General features: G+C 41.9%; 1 protein-coding gene across 1 annotated transcript in view; it reads left to right on the forward strand.

Annotated features, from left to right (window-relative positions):
• ttn.2 (titin, tandem duplicate 2) overlaps positions 1-25,948 on the forward strand; it is a 224,471-nt gene that overhangs the window by 6,834 nt on the left and 191,689 nt on the right. Inside the window, exons 4-40 of the mRNA XM_013915325.1 lie at positions 392-679; positions 850-929; positions 1,177-1,388; positions 1,473-1,763; positions 2,109-2,289; positions 4,049-4,282; positions 4,374-4,487; positions 5,004-5,243; positions 5,539-5,598; positions 6,320-6,578; positions 6,814-6,880; positions 6,974-7,171; positions 7,827-7,966; positions 8,072-8,220; positions 8,303-8,530; positions 8,819-9,060; positions 9,354-9,586; positions 9,685-9,849; positions 9,935-10,103; positions 10,190-11,886; positions 11,977-12,258; positions 12,342-12,608; positions 12,764-13,036; positions 13,132-13,395; positions 15,237-15,497; positions 16,635-16,895; positions 17,676-17,939; positions 18,046-18,306; positions 18,566-18,826; positions 19,078-19,338; positions 19,419-19,563; positions 19,692-19,860; positions 20,587-20,818; positions 22,037-22,321; positions 22,997-23,122; positions 23,472-23,660; positions 25,582-25,632. Of these exons, the coding sequence (XP_013770779.1) occupies positions 392-679; positions 850-929; positions 1,177-1,388; positions 1,473-1,763; positions 2,109-2,289; positions 4,049-4,282; positions 4,374-4,487; positions 5,004-5,243; positions 5,539-5,598; positions 6,320-6,578; positions 6,814-6,880; positions 6,974-7,171; positions 7,827-7,966; positions 8,072-8,220; positions 8,303-8,530; positions 8,819-9,060; positions 9,354-9,586; positions 9,685-9,849; positions 9,935-10,103; positions 10,190-11,886; positions 11,977-12,258; positions 12,342-12,608; positions 12,764-13,036; positions 13,132-13,395; positions 15,237-15,497; positions 16,635-16,895; positions 17,676-17,939; positions 18,046-18,306; positions 18,566-18,826; positions 19,078-19,338; positions 19,419-19,563; positions 19,692-19,860; positions 20,587-20,818; positions 22,037-22,321; positions 22,997-23,122; positions 23,472-23,660; positions 25,582-25,632 (9,099 nt within the window). The remainder of the gene's footprint in view (positions 1-391; positions 680-849; positions 930-1,176; positions 1,389-1,472; positions 1,764-2,108; positions 2,290-4,048; positions 4,283-4,373; positions 4,488-5,003; positions 5,244-5,538; positions 5,599-6,319; positions 6,579-6,813; positions 6,881-6,973; positions 7,172-7,826; positions 7,967-8,071; positions 8,221-8,302; positions 8,531-8,818; positions 9,061-9,353; positions 9,587-9,684; positions 9,850-9,934; positions 10,104-10,189; positions 11,887-11,976; positions 12,259-12,341; positions 12,609-12,763; positions 13,037-13,131; positions 13,396-15,236; positions 15,498-16,634; positions 16,896-17,675; positions 17,940-18,045; positions 18,307-18,565; positions 18,827-19,077; positions 19,339-19,418; positions 19,564-19,691; positions 19,861-20,586; positions 20,819-22,036; positions 22,322-22,996; positions 23,123-23,471; positions 23,661-25,581; positions 25,633-25,948) is intronic.

Here is a 25,948-nt window from a genome sequence, read left to right on the forward strand (position 1 = left end):
ATGCAGCTGTTGCAGCATTTCATTGCATAAAGTTATTAACAAACTTAAACCCACTGAGGTCTGAATCATTGATTTTAATTTATTAACGATAATATAAAAGACATCAGGACTCATTTTATTATGTACACAGAGACACTTCTGGTACCAGGCTGGTTCAATTTCTTTCCATTTTTCAGTTTTTCATGAGATAGCAGGTGTTTTTGGTCCACACTGACACGACAGCATCACATCGTTATAGCAGATTTGTTATCTGCACAGAAATGGATGTAACCTGCAGTTACCAGATTAGAACTCTTCATTTTTGTTTATTAGTCTTTGGTGCTTTTAGTTAGGTTACTGCTAGGTAAGGGCAGGTCAGCATTCAAATCAAGCTAATCTTCTATCTCTGCAGTGGAGACGGCGCCTCCAAATTTCCTTCAAAGACTTCAGAGTTTAACAGTGAGACAAGGCAGCCAGGTGAGGCTGGATGTGCGAGTGACAGGAATCCCAACACCAGCTGTGAAGTTCTACAGAGAAGGGGCCGAGATTCAGAGCTCGGCCGACTTCAGGATCCTCCAAGATGGAGACCTGTATACTTTGTTGATCGCTGAAGCCTTCCCAGAGGACTCTGGGACATATTCTGTGACTGCCACCAACAACAGCGGACGGGCCACCTCCACTGCCGAATTGCTAGTTCAGGGTAAGCACCACAGTTTAATTAATTCTTCAAATACGTCAAGTTTGGTCAAAATATTTTATGTGGAAACGCATAATCCTCATAATAATTGAATACTCCACTTTTTAATATGTGTTAAATGATAATTTACCATAATTAATCAACCTAAACTTTCATTTTTATTGTTGTTGCAGGTGAGGAAGCTGTGCCAGCTAAGAAACTGAAGACTGTTTCCACATCCCAAATATCGGCTTCCCAGAGCAGAGTACAGAGGGTGAGATAACCAAGTGTTCTAGGGAACAATTATCTGAGTTTAAGTTGATTAAAGTAGAAAGCATAGTTCTTAAATAGTAAATATTTCTTTTCCCAGTATTATTCAGGTACTTCTGCCTGATTGTCATGTTATGGTGACAGTACTGCTAAAAAAAATGCATGAAAAAGTAACAGAGTGTGGAATTAATGTTTAAAGGTCATGTTCATATCTCATTTCTTAGTAAATATAAAATGTTCCCCTTTTGAAGGTGGAGACTAGTTTCCAGGCCTCCACTAAGAGGGAGATCCATGTAGGAGAAGGAATGATCACTCAGCATTTGGCTCACAAAACCCCCCCACGGGTTCCTCCAAAGCCGACCTCCAAGTCCCCGCCGTCCTATGTTTCCAAGGTGACGGCAGGACGTCAGCAGTCCCCTTCGCCTGTCAGACATGTGAAAGGGCCAACACCGACACCTGTCAGGTATGCAACTGTGATCTCAGTGAAGGCAGGTGGTCATCTAAATTGACTACATGAACTGACTGATCTACGTGTTGTCGTCTACAGACCAGTGTCTCCATCCACCAAACTGTCTGTTTCTCCCATCCGACCAGTCAAGTCTCCCATCATGACCAGGAAACAGGTCAGAGCATCTATCTGGAGTCCACTTTCACTGTCAAGATGCTGTAACAGTGACTTAGTGTACATGCCTCGGTTTGTTTGGCTTTTCAGTTTGCTCATCAGCAAATACCAAAAAAACATGAAATGCTGCATATTCCATGTATTTAACTGTATTAGTGCCATCTTCAGGTGTGCGGTAGCAACACAATTAGTGACTCTGATTTTCAATACCAGCTAGTTTTTGTACAAATATTATTGATCACTGATGGAACAGTCCTGTTTTCTCTGGTATTGTTGTTCTTGTCTTCCTGCAGAGATGCAGGGTGTAAGTTACTGTTAGAAAGTATATATGTATATATGATGTAACTGAAATTACAGCATTTGGCAATAGTAATAACAATTTTTAGAGGCAACATGAAAATCTGCAGGAGATCACATGTAACATCAGGATACAGAGGAAAAATAAAACACAATGAATAAAGTTTGAAAACTGGTTCATAAAGTGGCTTTGATCTGTCTCTCGAAGCACAACTGATGTTAAAATCTGCAGACCTTCATTTTTTGAACGTGTGTTAGATAAAGCGTAACCTCAATCGACTACTTGCAGGTATCTACCTCTGCAGAGGTTCTGCCGCCCTGGAAACAGGGAGACTACGCGACTGAGGCGAGCTATACCAGCATGGCAAGCATGACCGCTGTCAGCAGCACCACTCAGCTTCACATGGAGAAGCACTGGGAGCAGCAGGTGGCTGCCACCAGAGAGGTGAGAGTGGTACAGCCTGCATGCTGGTTAACTCAACTCAATCAGTACATCCAACCTGACATGTTAGTGCGTTTTGTTTGTGACTGCAGAATGAACACGGACAAATACTCTGTTTTTAATTTTGCTTTTTAAACTGACATCACTAACTTTTATGTTGTGAACATGTTGGCCCAGCTGTGCCGATTATTGGATGTAAAGTGAACATGCATTTATTTTCTGTTCTTTCTGTCTTCTTCTTTTCTTTTCTTTTAATGCAACGTTGTCCTTTCTTGGTTATTAGCTGTGGCTTCTAATGTGATTATCCTGTTTGCCAGAGCGTGACTCTTTGTCATTTTGACCCAGTCTTCCTTCAGGACATTGTTGCTGTTTTGAATTCACTCATAACCTTAAAATCATATTTATCGAATTGAACTCATCATAGAGATAATATCAGTAACAATCAAGCTCTGGGCAGCAAAAGGGTCAGTTTTGAAAAATGTATGTTCAATCCAAAGAAAAAACAAAGCTCTTTTTAAGAAGGTGTGGCTGAAAAATTCTAAATCAGTTTGCAAACAAGACGTTTCTGTGAGATCTTTTAGAATTGAGTTTGTAGGCATAAATGGTAAATGGCCTGTATTTGTGTAGCGCTTTACTTAGTCCCTAAGGACCCCAAAGCGCTTTACACCACATCCATCAACACATTCACACACATATAAAAAGCTTAAAATTACAAACCATTTTCACTGATTCACATTTAGTGGTGCATCAGGGGCAGTTTGTAGTATGTTGCTCCCAGACAAAGTCTGACTGGAGGAGTTGAGACTGAACAGCTGGCCTTGCAGTACAAAGATGGATAACGCAATCTGTATCGTAAACAACAGCTGTGCAGTGTAAACATCACATGCTGTAACCATAGACTGTATAAAAAAGATGGATGTAGCGACTACATTCATTGGTTTGTGGACGATCATTTTGATGCTTCAAGTGTGACTTTTTGTCCCGCATATTTTTCTTGCTCAGCTCTAAGATGCCAGGCCAGCTGACTCCCACTCGCCATGGTCCTCTTTAATGCGGCTGTAAAACATGTAGTGCACGTAGAACAGCAAGGGTAATTACAGTGCAACAGACATCTGCCCCTCAAAGCTAAGAGGTAATCTGACTCCACTCTTAATAAGACTGTTAAGTTTAGACGCTGCACTAGTCAGCAATGATAAGAGAAAAAAGGAAGGTCCCATTTTAACCATACACAGCAGGTTTATTGACATTCTAGTAAAGAAGAAAAGTTTATTTATAGAGCACTTTTTACAGGCAAAAAAATCACAAAGTGCTGTACAAAACACAATTATTAAAATAGCCAGCACTGCATCATTTACATAAGAAGTTTTTGGCTCAGGATAAAGAGAGAGTGTTTGGTCACATTGTTGAGAAAATGACCCACATACTGAGGGCTCGAGTTCCTGCGACAGTGCCCTGGATTTGTGTCTTCCCACAGCCACCTTATGCATTTAATTCATCAGGTGACTGCAGATCAGGATGGTAGAGCAGCTCATCTAATAACTGGAAGGATGATGAGTTGATCCATGGCTACTCCGATCTGCATGCCAAGTATCCTTGGACAAGATACTGAACCTCAAGTTGTGAATCTTGGATAGAAGACTGCGTGATATTTCACTTCTGTGTTGCGTGACTTTATGGATTTGTCGTGTTTTTTTCGGTCCTTAAGGCTTTTGGTGGAGCATTGTCTTCTCTGAGATGTGTGTGCTGCTTGTTGTGTCTTCAGGATGAGGGAGAAAAAAAGGCTGAGGCAGTGGCTACAGTGGTGGCCGCTGTTGACCTTGCTCGTGTCCTCAAGCCTGTGCATGGGGAGGGTGTTCGGAAAGAGGAAGAGGAGGATGTGGAGTTGAGGATAAAGCAACAGGCGGCAGCAACTGCAGAGAAACAAGTTATTGCAACAAAAACACTTCCTACTGAGCCTGCTGTGTCTGCAGAGCAGCACAGAGTCCAGGTCTCTCAGGTTGGACGAGTTCCCTGAATTCAGTTACTTACGTCTCATTTTAATGATATGGAGCATCAACTATCCTAACACACTCTGTTGATTACTCCAGATTCAGAGAACAACAGAAATCTTCTCCTGTGTGGACACTGGTGTCGTCCAGCCCCCAGTTCCACATTTCACAGTTTCTAAAGTTTCTGTTCCTAAACATGAACCTAGACATGAGGTAAGAAGAACAGCTTGAGGCCATCGTCGTCCCAAAACCTTCATTTGAATGTGAACATCTTAACATACAGTTTTCCTTCAGTCTAATCCCCGTTGATCCCGTCCTCACAGTATCATCCATCCTACCACAGCATTTGTTTCTTTTGAGGACTACCCCATCATAACATCCACTAGCTATAGTTTGTGGTTATTATATAACAGCAATAGTAACACTGTTTTTTTTTCTTAGATATGACTTTGTGTTTTGGTTCAGAGTAGTAATCTGTAGAATAGATGAAGCAGTCACCTCGTGGAAAAACCATCTAAATCAGCTATCATCAGATAATCCCACCTCACGGATTAAATCAGTCACAGCAAAGAAACAGTTGCTGTTTCTCAACCTGTTTCAGTTCTAGTCCGTTTTTAGCTGGTTTAGATTTCCTGTTTAGGTTCAGTGTCTCTTGCTCACTAATCCCCAGCAGAATTTGGACTCACTATCTGTGTGTGATGGTTAATGCTGTTCTCATTGGCTGATCAGGTGTCCCTTGCTGGCTCTGCCATCGCTACACTGCACAAAGAGCTATCCTCCCCTTCAACTCCCAGAAAGATCATCAAGCCAGTCAAATCTCCCAGTCCGTCTCGACAGGCGGCGGTGGAGGTTCATGTGATACCTGAGCCCTTCCCACCACCGTTCAGAGATGTGCGATATAAGACTCAACTTGACAGCAGAGGCGCTTATGCGTTTAGTGAGGAAGAATTTGAGGAATGGGAGCCTCAGGTTGGTCTGATGTCCTCACTGCTATCATTCCTATCGTTCCTCAACTTAATCCTGTGTGGATGTTCACCTGAGTTCTTCTACCTATCTTAACGCAGCAGCAACTGATACGCTGCCTTTCACCTGCCTCATGAAGAATCCTCCTCCTCTTATTCCTGTCTTTGCTGCTTCACCTTCATCCCTCTGTCCTCTTTATATTTTTGTCTACTCTAACCTGTTTTCTCCCTTTATTCTAACAGAACCCCATACTTTGTTTTTTGGGGGACAATTTTTTAAGTTGTCTTGTTGGTTTCTGCAGGAGGTGGCTGCAGTGCCTACAAGATCCCAGGAGCCTGTTGTTCCACCCACTCTTATTGCTGTGAGTACTTTTCCTATCTGCTTCCTGTTTCCAATTAAATTCAGCTTATTTATAAAGAGCTAGTTGGCAAGAATGTACCTTAAATATCAGAGAGAAAACCTGATCCAGCCCTAAACATACACTTTATCAAAAGGAAAGACCCAATGAATGTAAGGTAACTGATCCTTTCACAAAGTGCTGCATCTGACTTCATAACAGCCACTGAAGGTAGCAACATTTAAAGCTCTTCCTGTCATCAGTTTTCATAATAATACTACATAATTACAGTTTGTGATTCAAATGTATCTATTTTACATTCAATGTAAGGAATAATATATTTTTGCATTTTTTGCTAAGTGAACCCAATAATGTACGAGAACATGAAAACAATTCACAACATAATATTATAGAAATATGATCGTTCTTTCTCTCCCTTAGTACTCTCGCTACAGCATGTAGGATCGATTTTTAACCATGTAACAGAGCTTATACAACAGCCTGATAAGGAATTACATTAGTCTGGCCAAGAAGTAACAAATGCATGAACTAGTTTCCAGCATGTGTTTAATTTTGACAATATTACAAGACGAGGACATTTTAACGTGTGAGTTAAAGAGCGTATTCTGATCACTATTTACTCCTAGTAGGCCTTTTTGTCTTCAGAATATAAATGTGATGTAAAATTGCCGTACAGGATGTACGGCAATTTTACAGGATGTAAACTTCTTTATGACTATTTCAGGGACTGAAGAACCTGACTGTGACCGAAGGTGAGTCAGTGACCTTGGAGTGCAAAATCAGCAGTCACCCTTCCCCGGTCATAATCTGGTTCAGGGAGGACTACAAGATCGAGAGCTCCATTGACTTCCAGATCAGCTACGAGCACGGATTTGCCAGGTTGATTATTCGTGAGGCATTTGCTGAAGACAGTGGCCGGTTTACCTGCACTGCCACCAATGAAGCAGGAACTGTGAGCACCTCCTGCTACCTGCTTGTGAAAGGTATCTATACTGGAATGATAAGCCAAAGTAAAGCTGACAAGTTCGTATGGAAATGAATTTACTGTAGAGGAGAAAAACAACTGGATTTTTGCACGAGCCTGCGGTCACCTGGTACACTTGAAAATTGATAAACACAACAGAGTCAAATGTCCAAGTTGTGGACATGCTAAAACATGTTAAACTACAGATCATCAAGTTTTATACAAACTAATTTGACTTTCACTTTCTCTTGTAGTTTCAGAAGAAATCGAAAGCAGAGAGGAAACAGCTGTCACAGACATTGCAATCACACAAGAAAAAACGTGAGTTGTAAAAGTCAGATTCATTCTTTGCAGATTTATAGTCATGTAAGAATCCAAAGCTGCAGAATTGATAAAGCTATTGCTCCTCTTCAGTGTTGCAGCTGAAACAAAGCTGCAGACAGTGACAGAGTTGAGCGCAGGAGAACCTGCAGCTCCGTTCTTCATCAAGAAACCCACTGTGCAGAAGCTAGTGGAGGGAGGAAGTGTTGTGTTTGAATGCCAGGTTGGAGGAAATCCAAGACCTCACATTATCTGGAAAAAGAATGGCGTGCTGCTTACCACTGGATACAGGTGATACAGATTATAAAATACATACAGAAAAAAATGGATCCCCTGCTGAATATCTGAGTTTGCTGACTTGCAAAGAAATGAACAGAGACAGATATCAACCAGAAATCTATTGATTTGCATGTCACTGAGTGAAATAAGTATTTGATCTCTTTGATTTCATCTCCTATCTGTGGAACAAACAGGAACAGTTATAGTCCTGCTCCGTTATGAGTCAGCTGTTTTGTAATGTTTGCAATATTTTTAATGTTTTAGATCAGACCTTAATAATTACCACAACTGTGATAATGATCTTTATTAACATGTAGGTAACTTACCTGTGTTTAGCAGTTCAGATATTTTCTTTATGAGGTCCTTTTAACAGTGGTCCTCTGATGACCATGTCATTGCAAAGCAGGTTAGTGTCTTTGAAAAGACATATTTACATCACCGGCCAATGTTTTTTGTGGATTTGCTTAACTGAAGCCAGCTATCATTGTCTTTTGTACGTTGTACACTCTCTAACATATCGTTTTTTTATTTTTTTTAAATAAAAATCCACTTTACTTTGTAAGTAATGGCAGTGACAAACCAAATATTAAGGTAGAACAATTTGTTATTGAGCCTTGAAATCATGCTGTGACGATGAAGCACTAGCTTGTTTTGGTTTTCTTATCAGATACAAAGTTGCCTACAAGGAAACTGGAGAATGTAAACTGGAGATCTCGATGACCTTTGCTGACGATGCCGGAGAATACTCCATCTTTGCTAAAAATCCCCACGGAGAAGCTTCAGCTTCCACCAGCCTGTTGGAGGAAGGTACTGGCATCCTTTTTTTGTTTTTTGCAGTTTTAAACTTTCTTTAAAAATCACTTTGAAAAGATGTGTCTGGCTTTATCTGCGTATCCGTATCTGTGTTTACAGAGGAATATGAAGCACATATGAAGCAGCACGATGTAACATATAAAACTGAAGTGACTACGTCAGTGGTTCAGGAACCCTCCGTGGTCGTGAGTCAGTATGAATTGGAACAGAGGAGGACAATAACCCCGATGAGCTTTGTCTCAGAAACGGTACTTGTGCTATAAACATTTGCAGTGCTGTGATAACAGATCTCAATCTACGGTTCATAATTAATGTCCATCATTTTTGCAGGAATTCCTCATTTCAGCCTTTGAGGAGAGGATAATACAGAAGATCGAACTGTGTATCATGAGAATTACTTACAGAGAGCTTGTGGCAGAGGACGGAGAGCTGGTAGTGACTATAGCAGATGAGGAGGCAGTGCAGCCAGCCTTTGACACACCAGTGAAAAACTACAGGATCATGGAGGGAGTGGGAGTCACTTTCCACTGCAAGATGGTTGGAAAACCACTGCCAAAGGTATTGAGACACATTCATATAGTGAAACAACTTTCACTCATCCAACCAAAGTTGGGTATATCAGAGTGATGCTTTATAATAAATAATTTGGTTTGCCAAGAAATATAGTTGTTTTTTTTTTTTTATTTATTATTTTCTAAATACCATTCCAGCGTTGCTGTAAAGAGAAACATTTAAATCTGACAGTACAACAAACAGCTATGTTTCATGCTTTCTGTCGAGTCATCGCACTCTCACAGTTTTAGAGCGTTTAGCCAGCTTTGTTGAACTACTGTCATCTTGTGCCAGATTGCCTGGTACAAAGATGGCCAGCGCATCAGGCCCAGTGCGCGTTACCAAATTGAAGTTCTTCAAGATGGGCGAGCCAGTCTTCGTATGCCTGTGGTGCTGCCAGAGGATGAAGGCGTGTACACTGCTTTTGCCACAAACATGAAGGGAAATGCAGTCAGCTCTGGAAAGCTTTATGTGGAGCCATCCGAAGCTGTAACGCCGCAGAGATACACACCACAGCCAGCAGTACAGAGGATAAGGTAATCTAATGATGGCACAATTAAAAAAGAAATTAAGAAAATCACATATCGCCATGAGAACTGGACGTTGGATGTTTTGGCTTATAGCTTAGCTTTTAAAAAAGACAGACAATATTGGTGACTAGCAGAATAATAGTGGTGCTTTAATAATACACTAATAATACACACACTTTTAATAAGCACACAATATCAGGTTGAAAGCTTTCAAAGCTTCTATCCACTGCATTTTTTACATCAAAATTTGTTTTGTTTAACTGCAGCCATGTCAAATGACGACACTGCTTTTTTCTCAGATCGACATCTCCTCGTTCTCTGAGCCGCTCCCCAGGGCGTTCTTCCAGCCGATCTCCTCGCCAGTCTCCTGCCCGTCGATTTGACGAAACAGATGAGGCTCAGCTTGAAAGACTATACAAACCTGTATTTGTCATGAAGCCCTCCTCAATAAAATGTTCTGAGGGGCAAACTGCCCGATTTGATTTGAAAGTTGTTGGCAGGCCAATGCCTGACACATACTGGTTCCACAATGGTAAGAACAGAAAAGGTAGCAGAGAAAAATTTCTTGATGTCTACCTTTGTTTTCTGATTCAGCCTCTCAGTCAACTCATTTTGCCCTTCTTTTCCCAGGACAACAAGTGATCAATGATAACACACACAAGATAGTGATTAAAGAGGATGGTACTCAGTCCCTGATCATTGTCCCAGCCCTACCACAAGACTCTGGAGAGTGGACGGTTGTTGCTCAGAATAGAGCTGGACGGGCATCTCTCAATGTAACTCTTACTGTTGATGGTGAGTGATATATAGCACTCTTGAACTTTTTAGTTAACCAAAAGATCATATTGTTAGACATTGTGTTGTTTTTTGCTATCTATAGCTCAAGAAACCCTGGCACGTCCTCAATTTGTTGAAAAGCTGAAAAACATCACTGTAAAGCAGGGCACTCTGGTTGAGTTGGCTGTCAAAGCCATTGGAAACCCCCTGCCAGACATTGTGTGGCTGAAAAACAGTGACATCATCACCCCACACAAGCATCCACAGATAAAGTATGTAATATCTAGTATTTTATATTTTGTTTTCAGTGCAGCATAAAAGTGCTTTCTTCAGTATATGTGACCTTTTACTTTTTCAGGATTGATGGCACCAAAGGAGAAGCCAAATTCCAGATTCCATCTGCTTCAGGCTCAGACAGCGCCTGGTACACTGCTACAGCCATCAACAAGGCTGGTAGAGACACCACTCGTTGCAGAGTCAATGTTGAGGTGGACTTTGCTGCCCCTCAAACCGAGAGGAAGCTCATTATTCCTAGAGGAACCTACAAAGCTAAAGAGATTGCAGCACCCGAGTTGGAGCCGCTTCATTTGCGATACGGCCAAGAGCAGTGGGAGGAGGGTGATCTTTATGACAAGGAGAAGCAACAGAAACCACAATTCAAGAAGAAGTTGACATCTATCAGAATGAAGTGTTTTGGACCAGCCCATTTTGAGTGTAGACTCACTCCTATTGGTGACCCCAATATGGTAGTGGAGTGGCTGCATGATGGCAAACCTCTGGCTGCTGCTAATAGGTTGCATATGGTCAATGAATTTGGATACTGCAGCCTTGATTATGAAGTTGCTTATGCTAGGGACAGTGGTGTTATTACTTGCAGAGCCACAAACAAATGTGGAGTTGACCAGACCTCAGCCACCCTGATTGTCAAGGATGAGAAGGGACTTGTTGAGGAAACACAACTTCCTGAAGGCAGGAAAGGAGCATATAGGATGGATGAGATTGAGCGCATGGCTCATGAGGGAGGACCTGCAGGAGTCGGCGCTGATGAAGAATCTGAAAAGACAAAACCTGATATTGTCTTGCTTCCTGAACCAGCAAGAGTGCTGGAAGGCAACATTGCACGATTCCGCTGCAGAGTAACTGGTTATCCAGCACCAAAGGTTAATTGGTACCTCAACGGACAACTTATCCGCAAAAGCAAGAGATATAGACTCCGTTATGATGGTATTTACTATTTAGAGATTGTTGACATCAAGTCCTATGACTCAGGAGAGGTTAGGGTGGTTGCTGACAATCCTTTAGGAACAGCTGAGCACACAGTAAAGCTAGAGATCCAGCAGAGGGAAGACTTTAGATCTGTCCTGCGTCGTGCACCAGAACCAAAACTTGCAGAGGCTACACACGAGCCTGGCAAGATTGGATTTGATATTGTGAAGATGGACCGACCTAGTGAGGCTTCACAAGACAGGGAAGTGGTTAAGCTGCGTAAGACACAGAGAATTCTTCATGAGAAAACTTCAGAGGAGTCTGAAGAACTGAAGAGCAAGTTCAAGCGCAGAACAGAGGAGGGTTTCTATGAGTCTATCTCGGCTGTAGAGCTTAAGTCTCGCAGGAGGGATGACTCTTATGAAGACCTATTGAAGAAGACTAAAGAGGAGCTGCTCCATCACATGAAAGAGAAAGAAGAAGCTGAAAGGAAGAGGATGGAGGAAGAGGGTAAACTCACTATCCCCACAATAAAACCTGAACGGGTCCTGCTCTCTCCCAGCATGGAAGCACCCAAGATCCTGGAACGCATTGCAAGCAAGACTGTTGCTCCAATGGATGAGGTTCGTTTCAGAGTCAGAGTAGTTGGTAGACCAGAACCTGAGTGTCAGTGGTTCAAGAATGGCATTCAGCTGGAAAAGTCTGACCGTATTTACTGGTACTGGCCTGAGGACAATGTATGTGAATTGGTCATAAGAGATGTCGAAACACAAGATTCTGCTAGCATCATGGTTAAGGCCATTAATATTGCTGGGGAGTCCTCAAGTCATGCCTTCCTGCTTGTACAAGGTAAAGCAAGTTCATCTAAAATCATTTCTGCGCCATGCTAAATTTTCTTTGTCTTGATTTGTATTTGTCTTCTTCATTTCGCTGTTGCAGCCAAGACAGCAGTTAGCTTTACCCAAAACTTGGAGGATACGAGTGCCAAGGAGAAGGATACCATGGTGACCTTTGAGTGTGAAACCAATGAACCCTTCGTCAGAGTCAAATGGTTTAAGAACAACACGGAGATCTTCTCAGGAGACAAATACAGAATGCACTCTGACAGAAAAGTCCACTTCCTATCTGTGCTAATGATTGAAATGAGGGATGACGCAGAATACACCTGTGTGATTGCAGATGATGAAAACATAAGAACGAGTGCAAGGCTTCACGTGGAAGGTAATTTATCTAGAATATCCACCGGAACTGTCCTGTTCCTGTAAATTACATAAAAATGGTTCGGTATGTTGTTCTGTATCCAGGTGCTGCTCTCGAGCTCATCAAACAAATGGAGAACATTGAGGTACCAGAATCCTATGCTGGCGAGTTTGAGGTCGAGTTATCTCGTGAAGATGCTGAGGGCAGCTGGCTCTTTGGAGACAAAGTTCTCTCACCCAGCAATAAATACATCATATCGTCACGTCGAGGAAGACACACTTTGTCTGTCAAGGATGTCAGGAAAGAGGACCAGGGAAAATACACCTTTGTATGCGGTGATCTGAAGACCAGTGCCTCACTAAAAATGAAACGTAAGCTTAAAATGTGAAGTGCATGTTACTGCTGCTGGCAAACAAGAGAATTTTCATCAGTGTATTTCAACAGCGTTCTGTTGTTTCACAACTTTAACCTGTTGAAAAACATTGTGGGTAATTGTCTGATTACATGTTTTTACCTCTGCCTTCAGTGCGTCCAGTGACACTGATGCAGCCCCTGACTGATCTGATAGTCTGTGAGGGTGATATTGCTCAGCTGGAGGTCAGGTTTTCCCAAGAGAATGTTGAGGGAACCTGGATGAAGAACGGCCAGGCCATTTCTGCCTCGGAACGTATCCACATTGTCATTGACAAGATGGTTCACAAGCTGCTGGTGGAGAATATCAGCACAGAAGATGCTGCCTTGTACTCTTTTGTGGTTCCTGCCCAGGACATCTCCACCTCAGGCAAACTCAGTGTTCAAAGTAAGAGTTAGAATTGGGTTTGAATATAAACTTAAAAATATTTTGTTAAAAGAAATTGTGACTTTTGACTGTCATCTTATTGCTCTTTCTTACAGCTATTGACATTGTAGTGCCACTGAAGGATGTATCCTCTATTGAAGGCACAAAGGCTGTCCTGGAGGCTAAGATCTCTGCCCAGGACATCAGCTCTGTCAAATGGTACCATAATGACAAACTGTTGACGCCCAGTGACCGAATCCAAATGGTGGCAAAGGGCGCAAAGCAGCGGCTGGTCTTCACCAGAACCTTTGCATCTGATCAGGGTCACTATAAACTAGTTGTTGGCAAGGTTGACACCAGCTGTAGCCTGACGGTTGAAGGTAAGAAAGATTTTTAGTGCAGTGAAAAAGTATATGTCACCTTCTAGATTTTGTTTTTCATATATCTCATATTTAAATATTTCAGATCATTAAACACATTTTGATATTATAACCCAAGTAAAGGCAAAAATTTTTAAAGTTTTTAAATGACGATTTTATCTGTTAAGGCAAAAAGCTATCCAAACCTATCTGGCCTATCCTAACCAAATAACTGGTAAGGCCACTCTTGGCAGGAAGAACTGCAATGAAACATTGAATCTTCCACATCACTGTGTATGAATGTTGTCTGCCGTCTTTGTAGAATTGTTTTAACTCTGCCACATTGGAGGGTTTTTGAACATAAACGGTCTGTTTAAAGTCACGCCAAAGCATCACAACAGGATCCCAGTCCAGATTTGAACTGGATTTGACTGACTCCTGAACCTTTATTTTGTTTTTTGACCAGTTTAAAGGTGGATTTGCTAAAGTGCTTCAGATCACCGTGTGGGTGCATAATCATTGTAATGTTTTTTGCCTTTTGGTCAACTGTGTCTTTTGTAGTCAACGTCTCCCTTGGATGCCATATTTGCACTTATGTTTCTTATTGTTAAATCATGAACACTGACTTTAACTGTGGCTGTAAAAGGTTGAAGTTCTTTAGAGGCTGTTTTGGGTTCTTTTGTGACCTCCTGGAAGAGTAATCAGTGCCTTTTTGGAGTCTGTCAACAGTAGGGATGGGTATCGTTTAGGTTTTATACGATACCAGTACCAAACCGGTACTTTTGAAACGGTGCTTTCAGATGCTTAAAGAATGGAGAACACACACTTTGTCCAAAAACCTCTCATGTTTAGCTGGGTTTTTTTGTAAAAAGATACCAATGTTAGCCTTTTCTGCAGCTATAGGGGATTTATGGCATCACTCTTGGCTGGAAGCAGTGCTTAAACAATGGGAAAAAAACACAAACTTTGTCCAAAAACCTCTCATGTTTAACTGTTTCCCACTTTTTCTTTGGTCATTTTAGCCTTTTTGGGCCAGGACTCTCCTCTTCGGGTTCTCGGGGGATGTTGCTAACTCCGGGTCTGATAACAGGCACCACACCCGCAGTAGATGTGCTTGGTGTGAGGTCTCGCAGCAAGCTATCAAATACGGCGCATTTCTCGGCTTTTAACAAAACGCTATACGTCGCCAGGTTCGTTGTCAGATTCGAGGAGTTACCTCCTTTGCACAGTATCAGCTTAAAGCACTTGTTGCAGGCTCCTGAGTTTTCATCTTTTGCTGTGAAGTACAGCCAGACTTTTGACCGCTTCGACTTGGGCATTTTTAATCTGTAGCTCTGCTCTAAAAGAACGTACGTACCTGGGCCTGCCCACTATCCTTGGAAACGTAAAATGATTGGCTAGAATCTAAAGTGTATCACATCTCAGGAAAAATAAAGCACCGAAATGTGTGCTTTTCGGTCTGGTTACTACCGTTTATGTCAGAACCAGTGCCATAATGGCACCGGATACCGGTACCCATCCCTAGTCAACAGGTCTGTTGGTAATTAGCTCTGGGTGTGACTATTGAACTCGGCTTTCCAAAATATGTGGCTAATCAGTTAATTAGTGATTTAACAAGCGGGGCAATTACTTTTTCACATAAAGCCATGTAAGTTCAGGCACCTTTTTTCATTAAAGAATTAAATTATCATTTGGTCTAAACTTAGTGTAAATTTTGCTGACTGAAAATATTAGTGTGAGAAAAATATATACAAAAAAATCATGGAGGGGGCAAATACTTTTTCACAGCATTGTACTTTCAGCGTGATACTGTTTTTAGGTTCCAGTCTCACTTTCATACTCTAACCATTTCATTTTTACAGAGGTACACATTGTGAAACACATGGAGGACAAAGTGTGTTCAGAGTCCCAGAATGTGACGTTTAATGTTGAAGTCTCTCACCCTGGAATTGACTCAGTCTGGACATTCAGGAACCAGCAAATCAAACCTGGACCCAAATCCAAGATTGAGTCAAAGGGAAAGGCTCACTCTCTGACAGTCATTGACGCCATGAAAGATGAGGAGGGCCAGTACATGTTTCATGCTGGTGAAAAGACATCTAGTGCCAAGCTTACTGTCTCTGGTATGTCTAACTTTTAAGATATTATGGATATTGTGTGTTTTACTCAGATGAAATCATTTACACAATCACTGATTTTAAAAAAGACTCACTGGCACATTGGGGTGGTAGTGCCCATCTTCAAGAAAGGGGATCGCACTCCTCAGCCTCCCTGGGAGGATCTATGCCAGATTACTGGAGAAGGGAGTACATCAGTTAGTTGAACCTCAGATTGAAGATGAACAACGTGGTTGTATTCCTCAACGTAAAGAGCTGGACAAGTTTTCTATCCTCTCAAGAATATTCAAGCATATTCTACAAGTGTTTTGTGGATTAGGAGAAGGCATTCGAGAACATGGGGTATCCATTGCTTGCTTGCTTCTGGGCCAGAGATGAGTTTTTGTGGAGGAATTTAAGAATCCTGGGCTTGTTCAGAGTGAGAGGAGAGGGAAGTAGGGGATTGATGGATTAGTGCTGCGACTACAGCGATTTGGACACTGTAACCTACCACTGTGATGAAGAGAGAGGTGGGTGTAAAAGCAAAGATGTTGATAAACTGGTTGATCTACGTCCCTACTCTGTTCTATGGTCACACGCTCTGGGTAATGATCAAAAGAATGAGATCTTAACAACAAGGCACAGAAATTAGTTTTCTCTGAAGGATCGCTGTGCTCAGGCTTAGATATAGGAGCTCAGTTATCTGAGAGGGATTCATTCCACATAGAATGGAGCCAGGTAAGGTGGTTCGTGCATCTGATGTTTCCTGGGTGAGGTGTTCGAGGAAGGGTAGACACGAGACATGCTGGAGGGATTATGTCTCTTGGCTGGCCTGGGAATTACTTGGTGTAACCGTGGATGGAGGAAGTGGGTGGGAAGAAGAAGGTTTGGTCTCTTCTCAGACTGCTGCTCCTTGACCTGCCACTTCAGATAAGGGAAATCCACACACTAGATGATAATTTGTTACTTAATTTTTGGTACACATTTCACATTTTGCTGACATTTATACCTACCCATACCCATCTCTGACAAAAACGTGGATTATTTTAAAGCAGCTGTTTTTTTTATTATGACAGAAGATTGTGTGTGTTGGCATTTGCTGTTTCTGTGATTAGGACATGTGGTCAGAAGTGAAACAGAAATGTTACTTTCTGCTGCCATTAGGTGGAGCCATTACACGGCCCCTGCAGGATGTGACAGTGGCGGAGTCTCAGACTGCTGAGCTTGAGTGTGAAGTTGCAAATGCCAATGCTGAGGGCAAGTGGCTTAAGGAGGGCCAGCCCATTGACTTCAATGAGAATGTGGTGAGTGAGGTGAACGGAGCCATCAGGCGCCTCATCATCAACATTACCAGGCCACAGGATGTCGGAGAGTATACCTACCAGGTGGCCAACTCCAAAACTACAGCTAATCTCAGGGTGGAGGGTAAGTACTAGCTTCCCACTACCACACACACACATAGTGTTCACATAACCAAGATAAATAAAACAGGACGTTTACCGGGAACATACTGAGGTAAATTAAATACGACAATCAAAATAAAAGTAGTTATTGAAAAATCAGACGTTCTTTTAGATTAGTGGCTCCTCCGGCTCGCTCACTTCCCCCTCCCATCCTCCACACCCACACACACCCACAGCCTCTGAGGTCATCTCCACACACACACTCAGTGAGAGGCCTGCACCTAGAATCATTATTATAGATTATATTTTCTTATTTGTATGCTGGTTAAATTTATACCTGATTATATTCTGATCACTATTAGGAAGCGAAACACGATTAACCACCAGCAAAATCCCCTCATGTTAATCTGTGTTTAACACTTGCAACATACTTCATGTATCATACAATCATGTGTGACACCAATGTGCCAAGGATGAAGCTGGATAATATCTGCACATTAGAATAAGTTTCATTCCTCATATTAATTAGACTTATATCTCTATTGTATGTTTGATTAAAAACAAAGATGATTTATGAGTAAAAGCACATACAGATAGACTCCATTTAGCACTCTGCATCACTTTTAACATAAGAGGCTGGATGTTAAGAACTTGTACTCTCAGATGTGATGAGAGGTAAGCCGGGGGGACTTCAGTCTCTGTCTGTCCCACCTCTCCTGACAGAACTAAAATGCTTCCAAAACTAACGAATCACCTCCGTGTGTATACATTAAAGTTAGCAGAGCTTTATATTTATATGCAGGAGTGAAGATCAAGAAAACTCTGAGGAACCAGACCGTGACGGAGACCCAGGAAGCAGTGTTCACACTGGAGCTCACACACCCCGATGTGAAAGGATCCCAGTGGATTAAGAACGGGGTGGAACTGCAAAACAGCGAAAAGTACGAGATCGTCTCCAGTGGCGTGGTCCAAACGCTGAAGGTCAAGGACTGCAACATACAGGACGAGTCTGTTTACTCCTTCAAACTTGGAAAACTTTCTGCCAATGCCAGACTCAACGTAGAGAGTAAGTGTCAGATTTTATCAGCATAACCAAGAATTGTGCACAATGTTGTCAGGTATCATCATATCATCATATCACATGAGTGGTATCTGCTACTTTTTTCCTGCAGAAATCAAAATTGTGAAGAAGATAAAAGATGCGACGTCTCTGTTGGATGGCACAGCCTCCTTTGAGATGAGCCTCTCACATGACAACATCCCTGTTAGGTGGATGTTTAAAGGTTTGGAGCTGAAGTCAAGTGAGAAGTGCAAGATTCTGTCTGAGAGGAAAGCACACAAACTGATCCTGAAGAATCTGGACAGCAGCGATGCAGGAGAGTACGTGGCTGTGGTTGGACACTTGCAGTGCAGTGCTGTACTCACCGTGGAGGGTATGTAGCACTATAAGACAAACTGCATGTGAAGTCTTGCATTTAGATCGCAAGATAGTAACTCCAAGCTGCTCTCTGACACATCCATCAGAGTATGAATGTTAGATCAAAAACAAATAACCACAGATTGCAGGTAGAGTGAAAAGCAGTCCATCCACTTACTGAAGAATATAAAGAATGTTTATGGTGTTTGAGACGAGAAGAATATTTGTCTAATCTTTTGTTATTCATGTCTTGTGACCTGATTTACTACATGCAGCTCTGCAGGTCACTAAACCCATGAAAAGTGTGGAGGTACCAGAGACTCAAGTGGCCACATTCGAGTGTGAAGTCTCCCACTTCAATGTGCCGTCCACCTGGCTGAAGAACGGAGTGGAGATTGAGATGAGTGACAAGTTCAGGATTGTGGTTCAGGGAAAACTCCATCAGCTGAAGATCATGAACACCAGCAGGGACGACTCTGCAGAGTACACCTTCATTTGTGGCAACGACCAAGTGTCTGCAACACTCACCGTCAACCGTAAGAATTCTGACCTCCCACAACGTGATATGAAAATACCGTATCAGAATGAGACACAAAAGGGGGGTTAAAATAATTTCTAAATTATATAATCACCTAATTTAACATATTTTAAGCTTTAAAGTTTCAGAATTCTCGCTATATATTTGAGCTGCATATCTGAATAACTGCATACAGTAATAGCTGAAATTCTTCAAAAGCAAACACAGTGAATGTGTCTTTTTGTATTTCCCTCAAATTTCGTCCTCCAGCGGTTCTGATCACCTCCATGCTGAAGGACCTGAATGCCCAAGAGAGAGACACTATCACCTTTGAGGTCACCGTCAACTATGAAGGCATCACGTACAAATGGCTGAAGAACGGCGTGGAAATGAAGTCGTCGGACAGGTGCCAGGTCCGCAGTCGGCAGCTTACGCACTCCCTCACCATCCGAAACGTTCACTTTGGAGACGGAGGAGAGTACAAGTTTGTGGCCGGCTCTGCTGCCACCACTGCTAATCTCTTTGTCGAAGGTAACCTGGTGCTGAGCACGTTTACAGTCTGTAGAGGTGAGAAATGCTACGAAACGTCTCTGAAAATGTTGTTCTTTCAGCTCGTGTGATTGAATTCACCAAGAAGATCAAGGACATAAAGATCACAGAGAAGAAGAAGGCGATTTTTGAGTGTGAGGTTTCTGAGCCAAACATCCAGGTGATGTGGATGAAGGACGGTCAGGAGATGGACATGTCTGAGGAAAGGTCTGTCAGTGCTCGTCAAAGTTTGGCCACACTTAATCTGAAAATCACTATTCCCAGCGTCTCCTTTGGACAATGAAAGCTTTTAGAGGTTAATTGTGAGTTGGATATCTTCTGCCTTGAATCCAAAGGTATATTGTGACAGCAGAGAAGTATGTTCACCGCCTCGTGATCCAGACGGTTCGAATGTCTGATGCTGGGGAATATTCAGTGGTAGCTGGATCAAGCGTCTCCAAGGCCCGGCTCACAGTGGAGGGTCGCGACATTCGGATCTCGGAACCTCCTGAGCGGGAAATTACGGTGAAGTGGTTTTAAAGTTCATTTACTGATGTTTCAGAATAAAACTTCTGTCTTTCAGGTAATCACAGTTTGAGGATTAAAGGCGATTCGCTGTTTTTTTAAGACTGTTCATTTATTTAATTGCAATGAGTTTCATCTTATTTTAATCCTAAGTTAACTTTTGCAACCAAAGCTGCTCTGTTTCACAACCACAGGCGTTACGCAGAGAAGTTAGTGTCAGTGTGGTGCATCTATATGTTTTAGCTTGGAAAGACACGGGCGAAGTTTACAGATACTGAACCTGACATTAACATTTTTATTTCTCTTTTATTTCTTATTTAGAAATATGCCTTAAAGTAATAAGGCATAAAGATACACTAGAAACAGTGTGTAAATATTTAGATATTATTCTGTTCTCTCTGTGGAAGCAGTGACGATTGGCCATAAAAATAAAAAATAACTATTAATGTTTACATATGACCCGCTCAGGTTTGTCAGTCCCCCACAGCATGTTTTACTGCACTCACATTTTAAAAAGCAACTTAAATAGTAGAATTTTGGGTGCTTGGTGATTGTATTTACTGACATTTTCAACAGAAAATAGGGCCTTAACTCTATTATTGTAGGGTCTACCTTACAATATAAAGCACCTTGAGGCGACAGTTGTTGTGATTTGGCGCTATATAAATAAAACTGAATTGAATTGAACAGAGATAGAAATGTAAATATTTCACTATCCCCTCCTAGGTTCTGGAGAAACACCGTGCAACCTTTGAGTTTGAAGTGAATGAAGAAGATGTGGAGGGTCACTGGCTGAAGAACGGTGTGGAGATCCAGTTCTCGATGGAAGAACGATTTAACTACGTGACCATCAGGAAGCTGCATCGCCTCACCATCTCAGAGACCTACAGGAGTGATGCTGGGGAGTACACCTTCATCGCTGGCAAAAATAGAAGCACCATGCAGCTTCGAATAAACAGTAAGTCCAGCGTGACGTCACACAGAAAGAATGATGTACAGTATGAACACATAAAAACTGGTTGTTTGTTTGTTTCTAAAAAGGCCATTTATTTCAATACAATTGTGCTTTGAAGGTTACATACACTCATCATTCTCACCATTTTGGCTTTATAATTATTTCTTTGAGCTGCTATTTTTAAGGGTAAAATGTCTGTTCAGCATATATCTTTAATGACTTAAATAAAATTAGAACTGGGTTTGAATTTTTTTAGGACTTTTCTCTAATCACAGGGTTAAACGTATATATGTACAAGCTCAAGTATATACAGCGCTCCCTCGCTATAACGCGGTTCGCCTTTCGCGGTTTCGCAGATTTTTTTTGGTGCAATTTAGTTTTTTGGGTTTTTTACAGCGCGTTGTCAATTAATCTCGTGCTGTGTCTCCTGTACAGTACAGAATGCGTTCAGCTTGTCAAATTTACATAAATCTTCGATTGCTAGCAGCGTGACTCTGACGGGAAGTTTTCTCCCCAACAAACACAACAACGCTGAAAACGTCGTCACCTGCGGGTCCCTTTGGTTTCATTCTGTAATACTGGACTTATTTTTCTACAAGGCCTGAACTTTGAGAATATTTAAATAAGAGAGAAAAGTGTATTAAGTGTGTAGTGAGGGGTTTGACAGCCTTAAAACATCTATGTTAATTGTAAAAAATAAAGTTGGCTACTTTCGCCTATCGCAGGTTATTTTTAGAACGTAACTCCCGCGATAAACGAGGGACCGCTGTACATGCAGAAGTGCAGCTGAAGGTTCTAGCAGGCCTAAATGCACACACGGAAGGTTGGACACAAGAAAGCAATTTATATTACATTACAAAAGGTCCAGGAAACAAAACATGAAGCACAAAAGGGAAAATTAAATCCACCCACAGAGAACAGCAATCAGGAAAGTGGAGATGTGATGAAAGCAAAACACAGCTGAAAAGAAATGGATGATGAGAAAACTAAAAGCAAGGCACAGAGGACAAAGAATCCAAATAACACAGGAAGTGAAATATGGTGACCAAATACATAGACACACATGAACTTAATACAGGGGAAGTGACATGAGAGGATGGAGCAAGAAGCTTTGAACAAGGAGCAAACTAACACAAATGGAAACAGAACAATTATGTAGTTTTCATATATATCCGTATATTCCAGTTAAACTTTACCTCTAAAATATTCTGCCTCGTTCAGTCCCCGAGCCTCCTCAGATCCTTCGCCACATGGAGCCCCAGTCGGTGGAGGCTGGAAAACCAGCTCGCTTCTCAGTCCAGGTGAGCGGTGTTCCCCAGCCTCAGGTCTTCTGGTACAAAAACTCCCAGGCTCTCTCCGCTGGCTTCAAGTGCAAGTTCCTGCACGATGGCAACGAGCACACACTGCTGCTCATCGAGGTCTTTCCTGAAGACGCTGCTGTCTACACCTGTGAGGCCAAGAACGAGTATGGCACTGCCACAAGCACTGCAACACTCAATGTTGAAGGTGAGACATGGATGGGACTTGATAGTCAGTTTTGTATAAAACAGATTGTTGGTTTCTGCTGAAATCGGCATTTTTTCCTGAGTAGAGTGCATGCTCTCGCCATTAGCCCAACATCACAGTTTTCATGGACACAACTCTCCACCAGAAATAGGTCAGATCGTACCAGAAGGTGGAAATGACTTCTGCATATTTTTAAGTTGCACTTTATTATTAATTCAACGTGATCATTAAGAGGTGATGATAGCTTCAATATAATGCAAATGATGTAGGGCAGCAGAACAACAAGCACTAAAATACGAAAAGAAAAAAAGTTTCCCAAAAGTTTGGAAAAGATAAAGAAGAAGACTATTTGTATAAGAGTGTTCTTACCTGACAGCGTGTGGAGTTTTTGCATCGCTAACCAACCAACTAACTAGAAAGTGTATGAATATGCAGTGCAAGCCTGCAGGGGAGCCTCCACACTGCTCTCCCTGGTGGATACACATGCTTTTACCACTGATTGCTCATTAAGGGCGTTACTACTCATAGTTGTGTGGTCCACGTCACAGGCGGCAATATAGCAACCATCAAGGAGACCAGTCAAGGATTGGCCGAGGACCCACCATGGCCCTGCCAGGGTCCAGGCAGACATTGTAAGTGGCTGTATCTGTACTGATTCAGGTTCTTGTGTTGCAGTTTCAGAGGTGGTTTCTCCAGACTCCCCCGCCACTGTTGCTCCCCCTGTCATCATCTCACCCATGGCCAGCACTTCAGCCTGCGAGGGCGCACCAGCTTGCTTCCAGTGCAAAGTCCGTGGAGATGGTAAAAAATACAATTTCTTATTGAGTGATGCTGTGATTTTTTTAATACTGAAACAAAGTGATGGTATTGCTCAGTTCCTGGTAGTTACGCTGCACAGAATTTTAAGTTGAAACTTTATTCAAACCTGTGGCCACTTCCTGTGAATGGAATTTCCTACCTACGCATAAGTTTCAGTAGTAGTGTGTCCTTTGGTCTTCTCTTGAAGCCATTGGGACTTCACTGAAACTTGATTATGGCACGTGACTAATTAACCACCTTCTGACTTATTTACTCTTGCTGTTGACCCACAGTGCAAATTTACTGCAGTATATTTACCCAAGCCGTGCTTTTTCCTTTGTCAACCATCAAGATGTGAAGATAAGCTGGTTCCACAAGAAAAAGGAAATCAAACAGTCCGAATTCTTCAGGATATCTCAGTTTGATGACAGCTGTCAGCTGGAGATCTCCAGGGTTTATCCAGAGGACGAGGGCGAGTATACCTGCATGGCCACAAACAATGGAGGGACGGTGTCCTGCTCTGCAACTCTTACATTAGACGGTGAGTTTATTACTAAAAACAAAGGCTGCTTTTCTTACTCTGAGACAATTGAAGTGTCACTAACAGAAGCTCACAGCAGTGCTGGTTTCAGATCAACACACTCTCACTGAATCTGTAGATTATGATTTGGTGTTGTGCTGTCTGGCGATAACAAATCCTGCACATTCAGTTTTCAGAACTTGTTCTTTGAGGTTAGGATTAAGTTATACATTAAAGTGAATCTCAACAGCAACAACAGTGGGCAAAGGAAAAAGGGAAAAAATCTGCCTGTGTAATGATGGCATTCATCCATCCATCGGCTGGAGCCCATCCCAGCTGTCTAAGGAAGGGCACACCCTGGACAGATCGCGAGTCTGTTGCAGGGCTAGCACATAGAGACAGACAACCATCCACACTCACATTCACACCTTTAGAGGTGTTCACAATTTAGAGTTACCAATTAACCTATCACTACTAATTGCATCACTTTGGACTGTGGGAGGAAGATGGAGTACCCGGAAAGAACCCATCGTACTGCCTATGGTGGCATTGGAGGATCATAAAATGAATAATAATAAAAATGAGAAAAATGTGGGCTTTTGTGTTGGAAGTGTTTATCAACCATGTAGAATTAACTTTGTAAAATTACTCCCATTGCAATGTGTTTTATAGTTATATAGGAATGCAATGAAAGGTGACCAAATAAAGGAGAAAAGAAGAATAACTGGAGAAAGAGTTCCCTGTCGTTTATGACAAGGTGTGGCTCAGGGAACAATCTTTCATAAAAATACAAACAAGTAAATATCATTGTGTATACCTTTTCCTTTTTCACCTGAGTTCTGTGTCAAAGTTTTTATCAACGCTTTCTTTACTGAAATATGACCTCATGAGCCCTCAGTCAGTTTCAGTTTAGTGATTTGAAATGCTAGTGGGGGCGCTCAGCCATGATAGTGAGGGATCATTTGCTCTGGTCCAAATAGTTTTGGTTGTTTTGAGTATTTTTGTAGTTAGTTAGTTTAGTTTGTAGTTTTTGTTATGCTGTGAAAGGACAGAAGATATTCCCTTATTCCCAGCTCCTGACAGATCACACAAATGGTGCTTACTGGGATGTAAATAGAACAAAGTACACTGAGCCAATGAACGTGGGACAGATCAGCCACCACCAACATCACTCACCTAAAGATACCTTCAATTTGCCAAAAGCCAATTTCATCCAACCAATCACAAGCTGTACAGTGCCACATGGGGGGAGGCCCACTTTTATCTGTGCGTAGCTAGCATGCCAAAATCAGAAATAAGCTGGTTCCACAACCAACACTCGGTTTAGCCTAACAAGAATGAAAACACTGCCACTCTCGTCGTAGTGGATGCTTTGGCCAGTACTCCTGTAAGACTGCTAATACTGCTGAACAGGCCAGGTGCTCAGCCACACTCACCATAAACGAAGAAGGTAACCCGTCCTAATTAGCTCCAAGCAAAACTTGAGAGGATGTCCTGAACTGAGGTGCAACATTCACTGTCACATTAGTTACTAGTGGGTTTGATTCTCTGAAATTATTTTTCAATCAGAAAAATTTAACAAAAAAGCCTCAAAACAGGAACTGACAGAAGTTAGTAACCTGACTCATTTTCAGATACAGAATGTGAATTTGCTTCAAGGCAGCTACAGTAAGACTTACATTTATTTGAGTGTGTTTGAGCGCACTGCAGTATTAAAAACAGAAAAGAAAAAAATAGAAAATTATCCAAACACTCTGAGACCTGCTCAGAATAAAGATATGGGAGCAATACTTTCTGTAGGGAAAGACATTAAGAGGGGTAGAAAACTGTCAGTACACATGTAAATGTACATTATATGTGAAAGAAATGTGTGTCTACATCTGCCCATGTTGGGATCAGTGTGTTGATGAAAAGGGAATAAATGTCATGGCTTTCTTCACAGTGACTCACGTGAGAGAGCAGGCTGAAACCAAGACTGAGCTGGAAGTCAAAGGTAAGGTCATAAAGTTAACTTTTCACCACATATTAGAGCGAGCATTGCTCCATCATGGCTGGAGTGGAAAAACTACAGCTGGAGCAGATTTCTCTCAACAGAATTTTGATTTGAAAGTAGTCTGTCACTGGATAACTCCAAGCTGTGGCTCACTGAAGCAGATAAATTGTTTGTGAGAGCAAAGTGATAACCGCTACATGAGTGGATGCTTTGTGTTGGATCGTACTTGTCATGCGTCCATGCTTTTATCATTTCTATATTTCAGGATGAACTTTGACCTTCCACAGTTGCATGACATCTTTATATATATGTATTT

Source organism: Pundamilia nyererei, unplaced genomic scaffold, assembly GCF_000239375.1.
Source record: "Pundamilia nyererei isolate P.nyererei 1_Seehausen unplaced genomic scaffold, PunNye1.0 scaffold00287, whole genome shotgun sequence".
In the NCBI taxonomy this organism is placed as follows: domain Eukaryota; kingdom Metazoa; phylum Chordata; class Actinopteri; order Cichliformes; family Cichlidae; genus Pundamilia; species Pundamilia nyererei.